Source organism: Elephas maximus, chromosome 25 (assembly GCF_024166365.1).
Source record: "Elephas maximus indicus isolate mEleMax1 chromosome 25, mEleMax1 primary haplotype, whole genome shotgun sequence".
Lineage (NCBI taxonomy): Eukaryota > Metazoa > Chordata > Mammalia > Proboscidea > Elephantidae > Elephas > Elephas maximus.
In genome coordinates this window covers 27,959,846-27,977,806 of record NC_064843.1, presented here as the reverse complement: position 1 = coordinate 27,977,806, position 17,961 = coordinate 27,959,846, and the positions used below count along the sequence as shown (strand labels likewise).

Genomic DNA, 17,961 nt, shown 5'->3' with positions numbered 1-17,961 from the left:
CTGGTTATTATACCCAGCTACTTTTTTTTTTTTTTAACTCATCTTTGATCTAAACATCCCTTTGCCAATATAAAGGCCAGATGATGAGCTATTCGCACCTGTTTTTCTTTGAAGTTAGACATAGAACAACGTGACACACAATTTGCTTCCCAAAGACTTACCATCATATTTTTTCCTGAATTTTAGGCGACTGTTACCAAAGTAATCATTTAAAGCACTGGTTTTCAACCAGTAGACTGCTTTCTTCAAACTAAGTTTTATTTAGAAGCTCGGTAGATGTAGAAAGACAAAGCAGGATGATTCTTTGTGAAGCTGGCAAGTAGGGAAGAAGCCCAGAGACCCATCAGCTTAGCTTCCTCTTCCCTGTATCCCTTCTCTTGTAGTAACCCCTAGGCATCTATTTAGTTACGTGAAAAAGTTTTGATCAATCTCCTCTATAATGGAAAGATTTTGTGCCACCCACCCACTCTCCCCACCACACATTCACACTCCTAGTAATAGAAAATATCCAAAAATACAAAATACACTTAGAATGAAATTCATCATTAATGATAACGGATGTAAATCTATAGTCTAAATAGTCTTCTTGACAATTTTGAATCTTTTTGGCTGACTTACTGTCCGACTGGTTAGACTATTATTGTTTTTACTTTGAAATAGGGTTGATGAAAAATTCTAGGCCAGGAGAAACGTCAGCTCTGCCATTTTCTTACTGTTTGTTTATGCTTGTTTTTTAAATGTACTACAGGTAGTACCTGACTTACGACACATTCAAATTACAATGAACCGCACTTACGACTGTCTTTTCTTAATTTTGTACATCTTATACGTATTACATTTAATGCTGTAGTGTGTAATTTGGTGATGGTACCATTCTCAGGTGTTCACTCACAGACGTTCAATGTTATGATTTATTGTTCAAAACACTGCCGCAAAGCAGGCAATAATAGAGACTAAAAAAAAAAAAAGAGGTATTTGACTTACAACAGAGTTGTCGGAATGAAACCCCATCGTAAGTCAGGGACTACCTGGATTTCCAGTCTTTGCGGTAATTGTTTTAAGCCACTCATCATTTAGTTGGTTAAAACTATAAAATATAATCTGCAAATCCACTTAACTGGACACATGTAAACTGTACTGTGCTGCATTAAGTGGACTGCAGATGAACTGGTGAAGGGCCCTCTGTCAGCCCTGCCACACCATGAACTTTCCCACCCCTCTGGGTTATTTCATTTACTGTACATGATATAGTCACCTGACCATCAAACTGAGTAAAAATGCTAGTCAATCTACATATCAAGAATTAGAAACTTAGTCAAGCTTAATATTTTTCTTTCTTACATGTCATAATAATAATACATAGCTCTATTTTATATCTGGAGGTCACTACTGTGAAACACCCTCTGATTTACAGCAAAAGAACCGCTCCCTGACTAGCAGGAAGCATGGACGTTTATTTCTCATCCCGTTTCACCCCCTGTCCGAGGCCCCTAACCCTGCCATCAAATGGAGGGTGGCAGACACTCTATGGCCAAGCCAGGCCCTGTCATGATGTTCTCGGGTTCAGGGCAGCTAAGATAAACAGCAATCATCCTAATGGTTACCTGCAAGTCATTCTGTGGGTTCCAGTCTGAATCAAATATGATGCAGGTATCAGCAGCTGTGAGATTGATCCCCAGGCCTCCCGCTCTGGTGCACAGAAGAAAGACAAAGCGGTCTGAGTCTGGTTTACAGAACCGGTCGATGGCTGCCTGGCGCAGGTTTCCCCGTACTCGCCCATCAATTCGCTCATAGGTGTATCTGAGGGGACCCAAACGAACGAAAGCCCAGGCGTTAATCATGACTTCAATAGAGAACAGCACAACAACGCAGGAAGCTGTTGACCAGCGGCTTAAATCTCTCACTTCTAAATTTGGGCCAAGTAACATCAGTCTAGACGGAATCAGAACCCCCAATATATGCAGCAGGGCAGTCACCTAAAAATACACTGTGAAATGTCCCCTCTCCCAAAACCAAACAAAACGGCAACAACCAAATAACAAAAAGAAGAAGGAAAAACAAAAAACAGCAAACTAGGGAGGGCCAGAAGAATTCCCACTGCCCAAGCAACTTGTTTTCAAGTAATTTCCCAGTTTATCTTGTGCTGAATCTAATCATAAGACCAGGAAACTCAAATAAAAGCCTCATCCATCTATGTTGAGTGGTGCTCATAAGGAGGAATCAGAGTCCAAATCAGTCTCTAGCTGCTTTAGGGTAACCTGAAAATGGCAAGAAGATTTTTCTGCCAGGCAGTTCTTTTATGTCTGGGCTGGTCATCTCTAGCCTAGTAATTCCCCAAGCTTCAGAATTAGGAAAGGTGCACAACAAAACCTCCAAGTTTATAGCTGAAACCAAGGTCTTCTGGACAGTATACTGCCAAGCAAGTACAAATAAATTACAGGAAAGGTCTTTGAGATGTGTGTTTGTGGGGCAAGGGGGCTGAAAAATTTTTAGAGGAAAATAAAGTGAGGAAGTAAAGCTGAATATCATTAAGAAGGCATACACCTGTGTAGAAAGGTAAGAAACAAGGGTGGAAAGCATGGTGGAGAAGCTCTAGTGAGGGTAAAGGGAAACAGCGTGAAAAATTAAACTGCTATGGCAGCATATTACTCTCAGTCCATCCAGACAGAAAACAGAGAAGGTCCTTTATGAGGCAGATCATACAATTAATACAGAAGTAAGATGACAGCAGCAAGCTGGACAGCTGCTGGGAGTCTTATTCTCTTTTTACTTACCTCCGACAACAACGAATTAACAAGGGGGATGATACCCTGCGCCCAATTTTGACCAAGAAGCAAGAACTGGTTGTTAAAGTAGACATGATAGGAACGTTGTGAGAAAGGGACCAAGTCACCTAGAGCTGGTAAGAGCCATGACATGAACTCTGCAAAAAATCAAATTGGAACTGCGGAAATCCAATCTCTAAACCTTCAGAAAAATAACTGGTCTGAGAATAAGGATACACACGTTAGGGGTAGATGACTCTGTGCGGGGATAGCTCCAGAAAAGTAAGTTTGACAATATAATTCTGACTTCCCTGAGGAAAAGGAAAGTCCATGTAAAAAGAGAAAATGACCACAGGGAAATAAACATAAACAAACCTGACTAATTCAGATTAATAGAGAAACAAATATGAAAACACTTTCTTTTACAAAGCCACAACACAGCCGTATCTGGAATTGTGAGTATAGTTTTTTCCCTTTCTCACTTTTTTTTTAAACATAACAAGCTAAAGATGTGGGGACCAGCAAATAAAACAGGGAGGGTGCTGGGGACAGGACTGTCGTGAAGACAGACAGAAAAGATCTTGTGTCATTAGGATAAAGGCTAAGGGTTACATGTCTGAATCCCGTAAAATCATGAAACAATGAGACATAATTATCGTTACTGTTAACAACAGCTACAACAATATTAGTAGCAGGCTCTTAAGAAGTGCCAGCTCTGTACTAAGAACCGATACATGCTTATATTCATCGCCAATTTAATTCTCACAATAATCCTATAAGGTAACCCATTGCCATCGAGTTGATTCTGACTCACAGTGACCCTATAGGAGAGAGTAGAACTGTCCCACAGGGTTTCCAAGGCTGTAAATCTTCATGGAAACAGACCGCCATATCTTTCTCCCATGGAGCAGCTGGGTGCCTTTCAACTACTGACCTTCTGGTTGGCAGCTGAGTGCTTTAACCATGTGCCATATGGGCTACTTAATCCTATGAGGTAGTTCCTATCATTATCCCCAATTTACACTCGAGGAAATTTAAAAATAAAATAACTTGCTCAGTCACCAAACTGGTAAATGAGTTGAACCCAGTTTAATCCGAGTCAGAGTCCACACTCTTGACCAGTCTGCTGTATGGTTTTCATATAGTACTCGACATTTTAATATAGCAGGACAGAAAGATTTCCCTAAAAATTTAAAAGAGAAAATTAAAGATAAATAAGAGACACTAGCAAACTTAGGAAACTTGTAACTCTAACAGAAGGCAGAAGCAGAGACTGTAACTAGGCATCAAAACGATTTTGATAACTCAATGCACTGAGGATCTGTGTAACAGGTCATTCACAGAAGTTTGGCCACCTATGTGATGCAGGGGAAGCAGCATAGGATTAAGAGACAGAAGACAGGGTTGAGGTCCGGTTAAACACTAGCTGCCCCTGCTGCCACCACCACTACTACCTATGTGACTGCTGCAGGCACTTGAGAGTGTTCTCAAAGAACAAAAAACCAAAAGTCCAATTATTTAAGCCCACTGAAATCCCTCCCTAGCCCTCCTCACCTCTAAGCAGCTCCTTTGGCTATGTCCTTATTTCTGCATGAGAGTTGGGCATGAAACTAAACGGGAACGAAACCAAGCTGACAGCTGGAGAAGCAAAGGGGCTCAAGAAAAAGGAAACCTCAAGGGTAATAAGTCTGAACAAAGAAATCATCCAATTTTCCATACCAAACTTTGGCGCAGCAATTAACCCTCTACAACAACTATGGTTTGAACAAAATTCTTAAGAGTTGATGTGGCTCATCAAACTTATCCTGAGTGACTGTCAAGTATCAATGAGAAGGAGATGGCACTCTGGAAAACTTCTGTGCGCTTGGGGTGTGGGGTGTGTGACACGTTTTTGGCACAACAGATGGCCTGAAGGGAAATGAGCTGTTCTCATCTCCTAGCAGTAAGCAGCTGGAAAACAGAAGAAGCGAAAAAAATTCCACTCACAACAGCCACAACATCTGAAATACTTAAGACACAAACTCAGTAAATCTGCAGGGCTTGGCAACATGACACTAGGAGCCATGTTTGTTCTGTTCACCACTGTGTCCCCACTACCTACAAAAGGATGGTCCAGCACATGGTAGGCACTTTATAAATACTGACTGAATGAATGGTATACTAAAGGACCTGAATAACTGCAGAGAAGAGTATGTTCCTCAATTATGCAAATACGTCAGTCCTACCCTACTTAATGTGTAAAAGCTAATCAAAACCCCAACAAATGAATATATGTATACATAGATATCAATATGCAAATATGTGTGTGTGTACACATATACATACTTTTTTTTTGGAGTTGGGGGCTAGACTGGTCAGGAATAGGTTAAAAGAATAATTCTGGAATTCATCTAGAATAATATATGAGGAAAAGGAATAGAAGCGTTAATCAAAAGAATAAGAAGGCTTGATACACACCCAGCATATACAACATTTCAGAATATTTTGTATTTTATATAAACGGAAGTCAGATGAACTATTTAATAAATGGCAGTTAGAAAATTAGACATAACGGGAAATAAAATAAAATCAGACCCCATTATATGCCATTTACCAAAATTACAAAAGAACTGAAGACTGAGATGTAAAAAGAATTAAAGAAATCTAGTCAAAGATTATGAAAGTACATGCATCTTCAATTCTTTGATCACCCCAAACCTCTAGTAGAAGGGTATTTTAAAAAAGCATAACCTTCTTCCCTTAAATAAACTCACAAACAGAACAGGAGTAGAAGTGATAACAAAATTTTAGAAGCTAGAAAGCAGGCTAAGTGGTAAATGACTTGAAGAAAGCAGAATTTCAGGCAAAAAGAACCTAATTTAACACTGTACAATAGCCACAGGGCCAGGCATTGGGTGTGGTGCCCCTGGAAGTGGGGATGCAGAGTCCCAGAACTCAGGAACTGACTGAACATTTAAGAATCAGTTAGTCTCCTGGGATCACCCACCCTAGCCTGAGATGGTACAAATAGAGGCCCTCTACCCTCTCTACCATAGGACACTCCAATCACAGTTAAAGGGAAGAGAGACACAGATACTGAAACCTTTTAGTCGTCACCAAGAAGCAGTCTGCTGAGCAAATAATCAACGATGCTTATATGAAAAGAACCCAGCAACAGGACTGGAGGAAGAATCATTAACAACCTGCGATATGCAGATGACACAATCTGGCTTGCTGAAAGTGAAGAGGACTTGAAGTGCTTATTGATGAAGATCAAAGACCAGTATGGATTACATCTCAACATAAAGAAAACAAAAATCCTCACATCTGGACCAATAAGCAACATCATGATAAATGGAGAAAAGACTGAAGTGTCAAGGATTTCATTTTACTTGGATTCACAATCAATGCCCATGGAAGCAGCAATCAAGAAATCAAACAACATATTGCATCGGGTAAACTGGCTGCAAAAGACCTTTTTAAAGTGTTAGAAAGCAAATATGTCACTTTGAGGACTAGGGTGGGCCTGACCTAAGCCATGGTGTTTTCAATTTGCCTCATATGCACGTAAAAGCTGGACAACGAATAAGGAAGGCCGAAGAAGGATTGATTCCTTTGAGTTACGGTGTTGGCGAAGAATACTGAAAATACCACGGACTGCCAGAAGAAAGAACGAGCCTGTCTTAGGAGACGTATAGCAAGAATGCTCCTTAGAAGCAAGGATGGCATGACTTTGTCTCATATGCTTTGGACATGTTATCGAGAAGGACCAGTGCCTAGAGAGGAACATCATGCTTGGTAAGGTAGAGGGCCAGCGAAAAAAAGCAAGACCCTCAACAAGATAGATTGACACAGTTACTGCAACAATGGGCTCAAGCTTAACAACTGTGAGGATGGCACAGGACCAGAAAATATTTTGTTCTGTTGCATACAGGGTCGCTATGAGTTGGAATCGACTCGGCAGCATCTAACAACAACAGTCCTCATCACTCTTCTTCCCTAATCAGCTTACCCTCCAGACCAGAGAGAGGAAGAAAAGTAACACCCCAAATTACTGACATTAGAGGTTTCCCAATGAAATAGTCCAGACAAATGGGCAGTGTTCACCTATGAATAGTGAAGCCCATACTCAACACACCTAGTTCATATACCCAGAGCTTCTACCTAGCTTGATAGCATTCCATTATTTGACTGCCTAAGACACCGGACATCCGAGGAAAGCCTCTGATCTGAAACACAGAGGTTCTAATTCCGGTATGGAGGGCAAGGTCCTAACAAACCAACTCTTTAGCAAGTAACAGCCACAACTGAAAGACAGGGATAGAGAAAATAAATAAATGGATAAAAGAATAAAATAAAAAGCGAAAAATAAAAACACGCAGAAAAACATACCCTAGGGCACTAACTTTACAGAAGTAGATTGCCACATCTTCCTCCCGCAGAGTGGGTAGTGGGTTTGAACCACTAACTTTTCAGTTAGCAGTCAAGCACTTAATCACTACACCACCAAGGATCCTTTTGGTAGAGGGCCAGTGAAAAACAGGAAGGCCCTTAATGAGATAGATAGACACAGTGGCTATTAACAATGGGCTCAAACACTGCAATGACTGTGGGGATGGTACGGGACCGGGCAGTGTTGTGTTCTGTTGTACGTAGGGTCACTACGAGTCAGAACCAACTTGAAGGCACCTAACAACAAAAGGCCACCAAAGAGTTAATAAAAGCAGGCAGATTTTGAAAAGGAATCCAGACTTATGGTTTTGGCCTGAAGAAAGGCTACAGTCATGGCTGCAGAGATGCAGGGCAGCTATAACTCTGAAAAAGCTGCTGTCTTCCTGGCCAGGGGCCCCAGGGGGAAAGAATCCAGGGTAATCAGGACTGCAAAAGAATTAGAGGGACTCCCCAGAAAACACAGATAAACTCTACCTCACTCTCTTCCTTATTTCTGATTCACACATGCATGGGGCAGACTGTAAGTAGTCTACACTGATAACTGGCCTAACACCATGTTTAGTGCTTCTGCTCTACCTCCTAGTTCATTATGTAGTGTCTGGGGTCTTAAAAGCTTACAAGCTGTCATGCAAGGTGTAACAATTGGTCTTTATTTGCCTGGAGCAACAAAGGAGTAAGGTGAGTCAGGAATAGGCAGAGGGAATAGAATGTGTGGCTAATTCCTTGCATGAACAACTATCTCCTTTGCCATAAGGCCGTAAGAAGAGGATGATGTCTGGCTACTATTACTGAATGTTTTGATCAAAGATTCTACAGAAGAATCCTGATGAAAAGGGGGAAAATGCTGAACAGAATTTCAAATTCTCACAAAATTCAGACCTTCTGGAATCATGGAGGCTGGATGAAGCCCTGAAACTACTGTCCTGAGATAATCTTTAAACCTTAAACCAAAAATATCCCCTGAAGTTTTCTTTAAACCAAACAATAGTTTAGCTTAATTATAAAAAATGTCTGCCTTGAAAATTGTGCTCTTTTAAGAACTACCCATATGGGATCAAATTGACAACAGCACTTTAAAAGATCAGACAGGAAACTTAGGGGGCAGTGAGTTTTTGTTAACAGAGGAGGAACAATTAAGAAAAAGGTAGGTGAGAATGGTGGAACAACTTGAAGAATGTAATCAATATCACTGAATTGTACACGTAGAAATTGTTGAATCTGTGTATTTTCTGCTGTGTATATTCTCAACAAAAAAAATAAAATAAATTTAAAAAAAGTGGTCTGAACTGAGATTGGGGCTGCTCCTCGCACTGGCAGAGTTTACATATTGAGTCTAACTTAGTTAAAAACTGCCTCCAAATAAATGACATCACACCAACGTCTTCAGAATAATATGACAGAATTCTGGATTTCCACAACATAATAATCAAAATGTCCAAGAAAAAAAAAAAAAAAAGACAAAATTATGCAAGATATGAAGAAACAGGAAAATGTGACCCATTCTCAAGGTAAAGAAAATCAACAGATGCCAACCCCAAGATGTTAAAATTATCAGACAAGAGCTATGAAACAGCTATTATGATCATGCTCAGTTGGCAGCCCTGGTGGCGTAATGATTAAGAGCTACGGCTGCTGGCCAAGGGGTTGGCAGTTTGGATCCACCAGGTATGCCTTGGAAGCCCTGTGGGGCAGTTCTACTCTGTCCTACAGGGTCGCTATGAGTTGAAATCGACTTGATGGCAGCAGGTTTATGATTATGCTCAATAAAGAAATAAACACTCATAAGAATGAAAAGATAGGAAATCTCAGCAGAGAAACAAACTATTGAAGATTCAAATGGAAATCTTTGAATTAAAAAAAAAAAACAATATCTAAAATAAAGAAAGAACTGGATGGGCTTAATAAGCATGATGGAGATGACAGAAGAGTCTGTGAACGTGAATACTGATAAGGCCAAACAAAAGAAAGAAAGAAAGAAAGAAAAAAGAACAGAACCTCATATGCTTGTAGCAATATCAAAAGGTCTAACATACAGGTAACTGGAGTCTCACAAAGAAACAAAAGAAAAAGAAAAAAGAGATGATGAAATAATGACCAAACACTTCCCATATTTAATGAAAAACATACATTTATAAATTCAAGAAGCTTAGTGAATGCAACCAGGATGAATTCTACACATCACAAACTGCTGGAAACCAAAATAAAAAGAAAATCTTAAATACAGCCAGAGTAAAACAACACATTACATACAAGGGAACAATGACTTGAATAACTTCGGTACTTCTCATCAGAAACAATGGGGCCAGAACACAATGGAATAACATTTTATAGTGTTGAAAGAAAAAAAAAAAAGGTCAATCTAGAATTCTCATATAAAAGAGAGATAAAACAAAGAGAAAACTATGACTTGGAGAAAACATACAGCAGGAAGATTAAAAAAAAAATCTGTCATGATTATCCTCAGAAAAACAAGAGAAGACACTGTATCTGTTAATAAAAATGTAGAGAAGAAAACGTTCCATGAAATTAATATATAATTAAAAAAACAAAACAAAACAAAAAACCAATCCAGGGGTGTTAAAGTTGGAAGACAGAATAAAGGAATTCTAACAGAAAGTGAAGGAGAAGATAAAAGATGCGAAAGAGAGAAAGAGAAAATTAGGTGATCAGTCAGAAGGTCTGACATAGAAATAAAAGGCATTTCACAAAGAGAAAACAAAACAAAAAGAAATAATGAAAGATAAAATTCAAGAAAATTCCCTGGAAATGAAGGAACTTCGATTTCAGATTGGAAAGGCTCATGCAGTATCCACTACACTGGATTCCACACAAAAAGCAATGCACTGCAAAACTTCATAGCATTGGTGACAAAGACAAAAATTTCAAAGCTTCTTCTAAAAACAACAACAAAAAAACTATGTCACAAACACAGGTTAGTATTCAGGACTTTCAACTTTCAACAACAACCCTAGAAGCTAGAAGACAAGGGAGTAACACCTTCAAAAATCTGAGGGGAAATGATTTCTAACCTGGAATCTCAAATCCAGCCAAACTATTACTCAAGAATAAGGGCAGACTAAAACCATTTTCAGACAAAGTCTCAAAATTTAACTATCATTCACCCTTTCTCCGAAGACCCTAGAAGAGGTGCTCCAATATAGGATCCACCAACAAGGAGAACTAATTCAAGAGAAAAGCAAAGAAAATAGTATGATGAAAAAGGGAGATTGCAGTGTCCTAGAGATGGGAAGAGCTTTAGGCCAGAGAGGAGAAGGTCAGAAGCCCCAGGAGAGATAACTTTAAGAAAATGAAACTGATGTGTTTGAACATAACAAGACCAGATTTAGACAACTGGGACAGAGTCTGCAGCTGAAATTTAAGTACAGAAAAAAATAATCAAATAAAAACATGTAAGTTTTAGCTTCAGGAAAAATTAGAATTGTGAAATAAAGAAAAAGTAAACAGCAATTTAGCATTTACATTAGTTATACTAAACACTGAATATTAATCTAACCCAAAGTATTATATGACATATTGGGAAGATACGAGCGCTGGAAATTGCATAAATGTTGGCATCAAGGGCAGTGAAAGAAGGATAAATATTCATTTTCCACAGTGAAAACAGAAAATACCTAAAACTAAAAATAAATAAAAAAATAATAACAATGTTATTTAGAGATACATGTATAAATACCAAAAGGAATAGCATAAAGAGTTGAAAATAGTTACTTCTGGGGAGTGGGAAACTATGAGGGTGAGGGACTTAGTAGTTAATGAGGAAATGCAAATTTCCATAGTCCAATAGAATGATTTGGCTCTTTAAATTATGTGCACATATAACTTTGATGAAAATGAAGAGAGAAGAGTAATGATGATATTGAGGCCAGATGAATCCTGCCGGATGGCAGTGTTCAGGTGAAGAAAGAATGAAAAGGAAATACTTCAGGATATTTATGTTCTCATAGTTGGGAGTTGAGAGAAACCTTTCTAAGTATATGTAAGGCTATTTCAAGCAAAGACTGAGGGATGTGAGTATACATAAGCCAAAAAACCACAACCATAAACCAAAGTAGAAGATTAAAAAAAAAAAGCAACACTGCGAAAAGGATTCACACCATATTCTTACATAAACAAATAATTCCAATGAATTAGTTAAATAAAAAAAAGCCATAAGACAACAAAGCGAAGAACATGAATGAGCAACTCACAAAAAAGGAAATATAAATAAACTAATAAATATAAAAACATTCACTTAAACATTAGTAATCAGAAACACAAATTAAACCTAGACACCATAATTTTGGCTTACGGAATTAGCAAAGATTAAAAGGAAATAATAGTATTAATCAGAATATGGAAAAAAACTTATTCTCAAACACTGGTGAAAAGCCTAGAAATAGAACAATCTTTCTAGAGGATGTTATCAAATGTTCTTAAATATGTACACTGGAGGGTGCGGCCAGGATGGCGGAGCAGTCAGACGGTTTCGGTGATCCTGCTTACAACAAAGACCCAAAAACTCAAGTGAGAGGATTATATTTACAACAAGCTAGGTGCCCTGAACATCAAAGACAAAGTTAGAAAATGGACTGAGTGGCGGGGGGTGGGGGGAACACACATGGTTCAGAAGCAGAGAGGAGTTGTGGACCTGAATTGCCAGGAGCCCTCAGGCACCATTCCCGGGAGCCAGTGTGGCAGGCTGTGGTAGCGTATGGCTGCAGTTTCCTCAGGAAGAAACAGCCAGCCGCACAGCCTACTCACACCTCCAGAACCAGAGAAGAATGGCGGTGCTCTCAGCAAAAGGTAAGTGCTTGCGTATATTCTACCACGCCCCCTGCCCCAAGCCAGCTTCAGTGGCTGTTGATTTCCCTAGGAATGAGATAGGTCCTGCTGAGCATCCTGAGCCATTCTCCTGGCCTTGGAGAAGGAATAAATCCACAATTGGGGGAAAAGATAATCTGCCAGCTGCACTAAGCTGGGGAGCTTAGGAAAGAAGCAGCTCCTGTCTAGGCATAAATGGTCTGTGGACTCTGAATACCTTTCCCCCCTGCACAGACTTGTGTGGGCCTATTTCAGGAGAATAGGCCCTTGTTGACAGACTACAACTGTTCCAGCTGTGCAGTAGAGAGGTGGGTGTTTGATGTTTGACACTGCTTTGCCTATTAAACAGGGTCCTCACCTACCCCCATCAGGGTCCTAAGGACTGGTAGCTCCACTCATGTCACCCATCCACCAGCAACAGGGGCCCAAGGATAACTGATACCTCCCAGTCCACACAACCAAAAGGACTGGGTGCTCATGGTCCATCTACAGAACTCACCGACCTGTATGCTCTGGGGAACATGGACACGCTTTCTGCACAGACACTCGGGGGACGGCGGTCAGCACCCTGCCTTTTTGAAAGTGTGACCCCCTGCTGCAATCAAATACCTGTACCTACACCAATCACCCCTGCCTCTCTGAGACTGTAGGACAGAGCCTGTACCACACACTTGATGACCAACTACCTAGACACCTGAGCTGAATCCATACAAGAAAAGTGAATGGACTCCTAGGATCATACACCTGGTAACAGCTCTAGCCATCTGGTGACAGGATGTTAGAGCTACGGAGGCAAAAATAATCAAGCTAGCTCACTCAAGAAACCTATTTGAGCATAACCCACCCAGTGCCCTCAAGGTGATTCCGACTCATAGCAACCCTATAGGATGGAGTAGAACTGCCCCATAGAGTTTCCATATTTGGGCATATCAAAACAAAACAAAGCAAGAAGCTATGATACAGTAAGCAAACATAAAATAAACAAATACAATAACTTACAGATGGCTCGGAGAAAACAGTCAATATCAAATCACATAAATAAGCAGACCATGATAGCTTCAGCAAGCTCTCAAAACAAGGAATCAAGGGATATTCTGGATGAAAGTGCCTTCCTGGAATTACCAGATGCAGAATACAAAAGATTAATATACAGAACTCTTCAAGACATCAGAAATGAGATCAGGAAGGAGCTCAGGCAATATGCAGAACAAAACAAGGAACATACAGATAAAGCAGTTGAAGAAATTAAAAAGATTATCCAAGCACATAATGAAAAATTTAATAAACTGCAAGAACCAACAGACAGCAATCAGAAATTCAGAAGATTAACAATAAAACTACAGAATTAGACAACTCAATAGAAAATCTGAAGAGCAGAATTGTGGGAGTGGAAGCCAGAATTAGTGAGATTGAAGATAAAACAATTGGCACCAATACATATGAAGAAAAATCAGATAAAAGAATTTAAAAAATGAAGAGACCCTAAGAATCCTGTGAGACTCTATCAAGAGAAATAACCTACGAGTGATTGGAGTGCCAGAACAGGGAGGGACAACAGAAAATATAGAAAGAATTGTTAAAGATTTGTTGGCAGAAAACTTCCCTGATAATCATGAAAGGTGAGAAGATATCCATCAAAGATGCTCATCAAACTCCATATAAGGTAAATCTTAAAAGAAAGTCACCAAGACATATTATGATCAAACTTGCCAAAACCAAAGATACTTTTAAGAGCAGTGAGCAATAAAGAAAAGTCACCTATAAAGGAGAGTCAATAAGAATAAACTCGGACTACTTGGCAGAAACCATGTGGGAAAGAAGGCAATGGGATGACGTAGAAAAAGCATTGAAGGAAAAAAAATTGCCAGCCAAGAGTCCTATATCCACTAAAACTGTCTCTCAAATATGAAAGTGAAATTAGGACATTTCCAGATAAAGAGAAGTTTAGGGATTTTGTAAAAACCAAACAAAAACTACAATAAATACTAAAGGGAGTTCTCTGGTTAGAAAATCAATAATATCAGATGTCAGCCGAAGACTAGAACTCAGGAAAGAGCAACCAGATGTCAACCCAGATAGGGAAATCAAAAAATAAATCCAGATTAAAAAAACGCTCAAAACAGGGAAACAGTGATGGCATTATGGAAAAGAAGACAACATTAAAACAATAAAGAGGGACTAAGAAATATAGTCATAGATCTTTCATATGAAGAGAAAGACGAGGCAATATAAAGAAAAAAGAGTGAGGTTTAAACTAAGAAATACAGGGGTAAATAATAAAAGGTAACCACAAAGGAGACCAACAAACCTACTTGTCAAAATAAAATACAAAAAAAAAAAAAAAAAATAGAGACTCAGCAGAAACAAAATCAACAACAAATAAGAGGAAAAGACAATAAAGATGAATTACTCAGCACAAAAAATTAAGTGGCAGAAAGAAACTATCAACAACAAACAAAAAAAGACATTAAAATGACAGCACTAAACTCATACGTATCCATAATAACCTTGAATGTAAATGAACTAAATGCACCGATGAAGAGACAGACAGTGGCAGAATAGACAAAAAAACACGATCCGTCTATATGCTGCCTACAAAAGACACACCTTAGACTTAGAGACACAAACTAAAACTCAAAGGATGGAAAAAAATATTATCAAGCAAACAACAATCAAAAAAGAGCAGGAGTAGCAATATTAATTTCTAACAAAACAGACTAAAAAGTTAAATCTACCACAAAGGATAAGGAAGGACACTATATAATGATTAAAGCGACAATATATCAGGAGGATATAACCATATTAAATATTTATGAACCAATGATAGGGCTGCAAGATACATAAAACAAACTCTAACAGCACTGAAAAGTGAAACACATAGCTCCACAATTACAGCAGGAGACTTTAACACACCACTTTTGGTGCAGGACAGGACATCCAGAAAGAAGCTCAATAAAGACATGGAAGATCTAAATGACACAATCAACCAACTTGACCTCATAGATATATACAGAACATTCCACCCAAAAGCATCCAAGTATACTTTCTTTTCTAGTGCTCATGGAACATTCTCTAGAATAGACCAAATAATGGTCATAAAGCAAGCCTTAGTAGAATCCAAAACACTGAAATATTACAAAGCATCTTGTCTGACCATAAGTCCATGAAAGTAGAAATCAAGAACAGAAAAAAGCAGGGAAAAGAAATCGAACACTTGGAAACTGAACAATACCCTGCTCAAAAATGACTGGGTTATAGAAGACATTAAGGATGTAATAAAGAAATGCACAGAATCCAATGAGAATGAAAACATTTCCTATCAAAATCTTTGGGACACAGCTAAAGCAGTACTCAGAGGTCAATTTATAACAGTAAATATACACATACGAAAAGAAGGGCCAAAATCAAAGAATTATCCTTACAACTGGAACAAATAGAGAGCAACAAAAGAAACCCTCAGGTACTAGAAGAAAATAAATAAAAAAAAATAGGGCAGAATTAAATCAAATAGAGAACAGAAAGGGTTAACAAGACCAAAAGCTGGTTCTTTGAAAAAATTAACAAAATTGGTAAACCACTGGCTAAACTGACAAAAGAAAAACAAGAGAGGAAGCAAATAACCTGAATAAGAAATGAGATGGGCAATATCACAACAGACTCAACAGAAATTAAAAGAGTCATATCAGATTATTATGAAAACTGTACTCTAACAAATTCGAACACCTAGAAGAAATGGACGAATTTCTAGAAAAACACTACCTACCTAAACTAACACAAACAAAGGTAGAACAACTAAAGAAACCCATAACAAAAGAACAGATTGAAAAGGTAATAAAAAACTCCCTCCCCGCCCACCCCCCCCCAAAAGCCCTAGCCCGGATGGCTTCACTACAGAGTTCTATCAAACTTTCAGAGAAGAGTTAACATCACTACAACTAAAGGTATTTCAGAGCATAGAAAAGGATGGAATACTCCCAAACTCATTCTATGACGCCAGCACATCCCTAATACCAAAACCACCCGCCAAAACCAGGTGGAAAGACAAAAAACAAAAAGAAAAAACCAAACCCATTGCTGTCTAGTCAATTACAACTCATAGCGACCCTACAGGACAGGGTAGAACCACCCCATAGAGTTTCCAAGGAATGCCTGGTGGATTTTAACTGCTGACCTTTTGGTTAGCAGCCATAGCAGTTAACAACTACACTACCAGGGTTTCCAAAACCAGGTAAAGACACCACAAGAAAAAGAAAACTCATGAACTTATATGCAAAAATCCTCAACAAAATTCTAGCCAATAGAATTCAACAACATATCAAAAAAAAATAAAATAATAATAATAACTTACCATGACCAAGTGGGATTCATACCAGGTATGCAGGGATGGTTCAACATTAGAAAAACAATTAATGTAATCCACCACATAAATAAAACAAAAAAGAATCACATGATCCTATCAATTGATGCAGAAAAGGCATGTGACAAAGTTCAACACCCATTCATGATAAAAACTCTCAGCAAAATAGGAATAGAAGAAAAATTCCTCAACATAATGAAGAGCATTTATACAAAGCCAACAGCCAACATCATCCTAAATGGAGAGAGTCTAAAAGTATTCTCCTTGAGATCGGGAACCAGACAAGGATGCCCTTTATCACCACTTTTATTCAACATAGTGCTGGAGGTCCTAGCCAGAGCAATTAGGCTAGATAAAGAAATAACGGGCATCCAGACTGGTAAGGAAGAAGTAAAAGTATTTCGATTTGCAGATGACATGATCTTATACATGGAAAACCCTAAAGAATCCTCAAGAAAACTACTGAACCTAATAGAAGATTTCAGCAGAGTATCGGGATACAAGATAAACATATAAAAATTGGTTGGATTCCTTTGCACCAACAAAGAGAACTTCGAAAAGGAAATCACCAAATCAGTACCATTTACAATAGCCCCCAAGAAGATAAAATACTTAGTAATAAATCTTACCAGAGACATAAAAGATCTATACAAAGAAAGCTACAAGACGGTACTGCAAGAAACCAAAAGAGATGTACATAAGTGGAAAAACATACCTTGCTCAGGGACAGGAAGATTTAACATTGTAAAAATGTCTATTCTACCAAAAGCGATCTACAGATACAATGCAATTCCATTTCAAATTCCAATGACAGTTTTTAATGGGATGCAGAAACAAATCACCAACTTCATATGGAAGGGAAAGAGGCCCCAGATAAGTAAGCATTACTGAAAAAGAAGAACAAAGTGGGAGGCCTCACTCTACCTGATTTTAGAACCTGTTATACTGACTGCCACAGTAGTCAAAATAGCCTGGCACTGATACAACAACAGATACATAGACCAACGGAAAAGAATTGAGAATCCAGACATAAATGCATCAACATATGAGCAGCTGATATTTGACAATGGTCCAAAGTCAGTTAAATGGGGGAAAAGACAGTCTGCTTAACAAATGGTGCTGGCATAACTGGATATCCATCTGCAAAAAAATGAAACAAGACCCATACCTCACACCATGCACAAAAACTAAGTCAAAATGGATCAAAGACCTAAATATAAAATCTAAAACAATAAAAGATCATGGAAGAAAAACAGGGACAATGCTAGGAACCCTAATACATGGCATAAATGGTATACAAAACATTACTAACAATGCACAATCAGAAGAGAAACTAGGTAACTGGGAGCTCCTAAAAATTAAACACCTATGCTATCCAAAGAGTTCACCAAAAGAATAAAAAGATTACCTTCAGACTGGAAAAAAGTTTTTAGCTATGACATTTCTGACCAGCACCTGACCTCAAAAATCTATATAATACTGCAAAAACTCAGCTACAAAAAGACAAATAACCCAATTAAAAAATGGGCAAAGGATATGAACAGGCACTTCACTGCAAGAGATATTCAGGTAGATAACAGATATATG

General features: G+C 38.5%; 1 protein-coding gene across 7 annotated transcripts in view; it reads right to left on the bottom strand.

Moving 5' to 3' along the window:
* The window catches only part of CHD6 (chromodomain helicase DNA binding protein 6), a 230,676-nt gene that overhangs the window by 78,051 nt on the left and 134,664 nt on the right, over nucleotides 1–17,961 (bottom strand). For all 7 annotated transcript variants that reach the window (XM_049869932.1, XM_049869935.1, XM_049869938.1 and 4 more), the window contains one exon: nucleotides 1,605–1,800. In XM_049869932.1, the coding sequence (XP_049725889.1) occupies nucleotides 1,605–1,800 (196 nt within the window). The remainder of the gene's footprint in view (nucleotides 1–1,604; nucleotides 1,801–17,961) is intronic.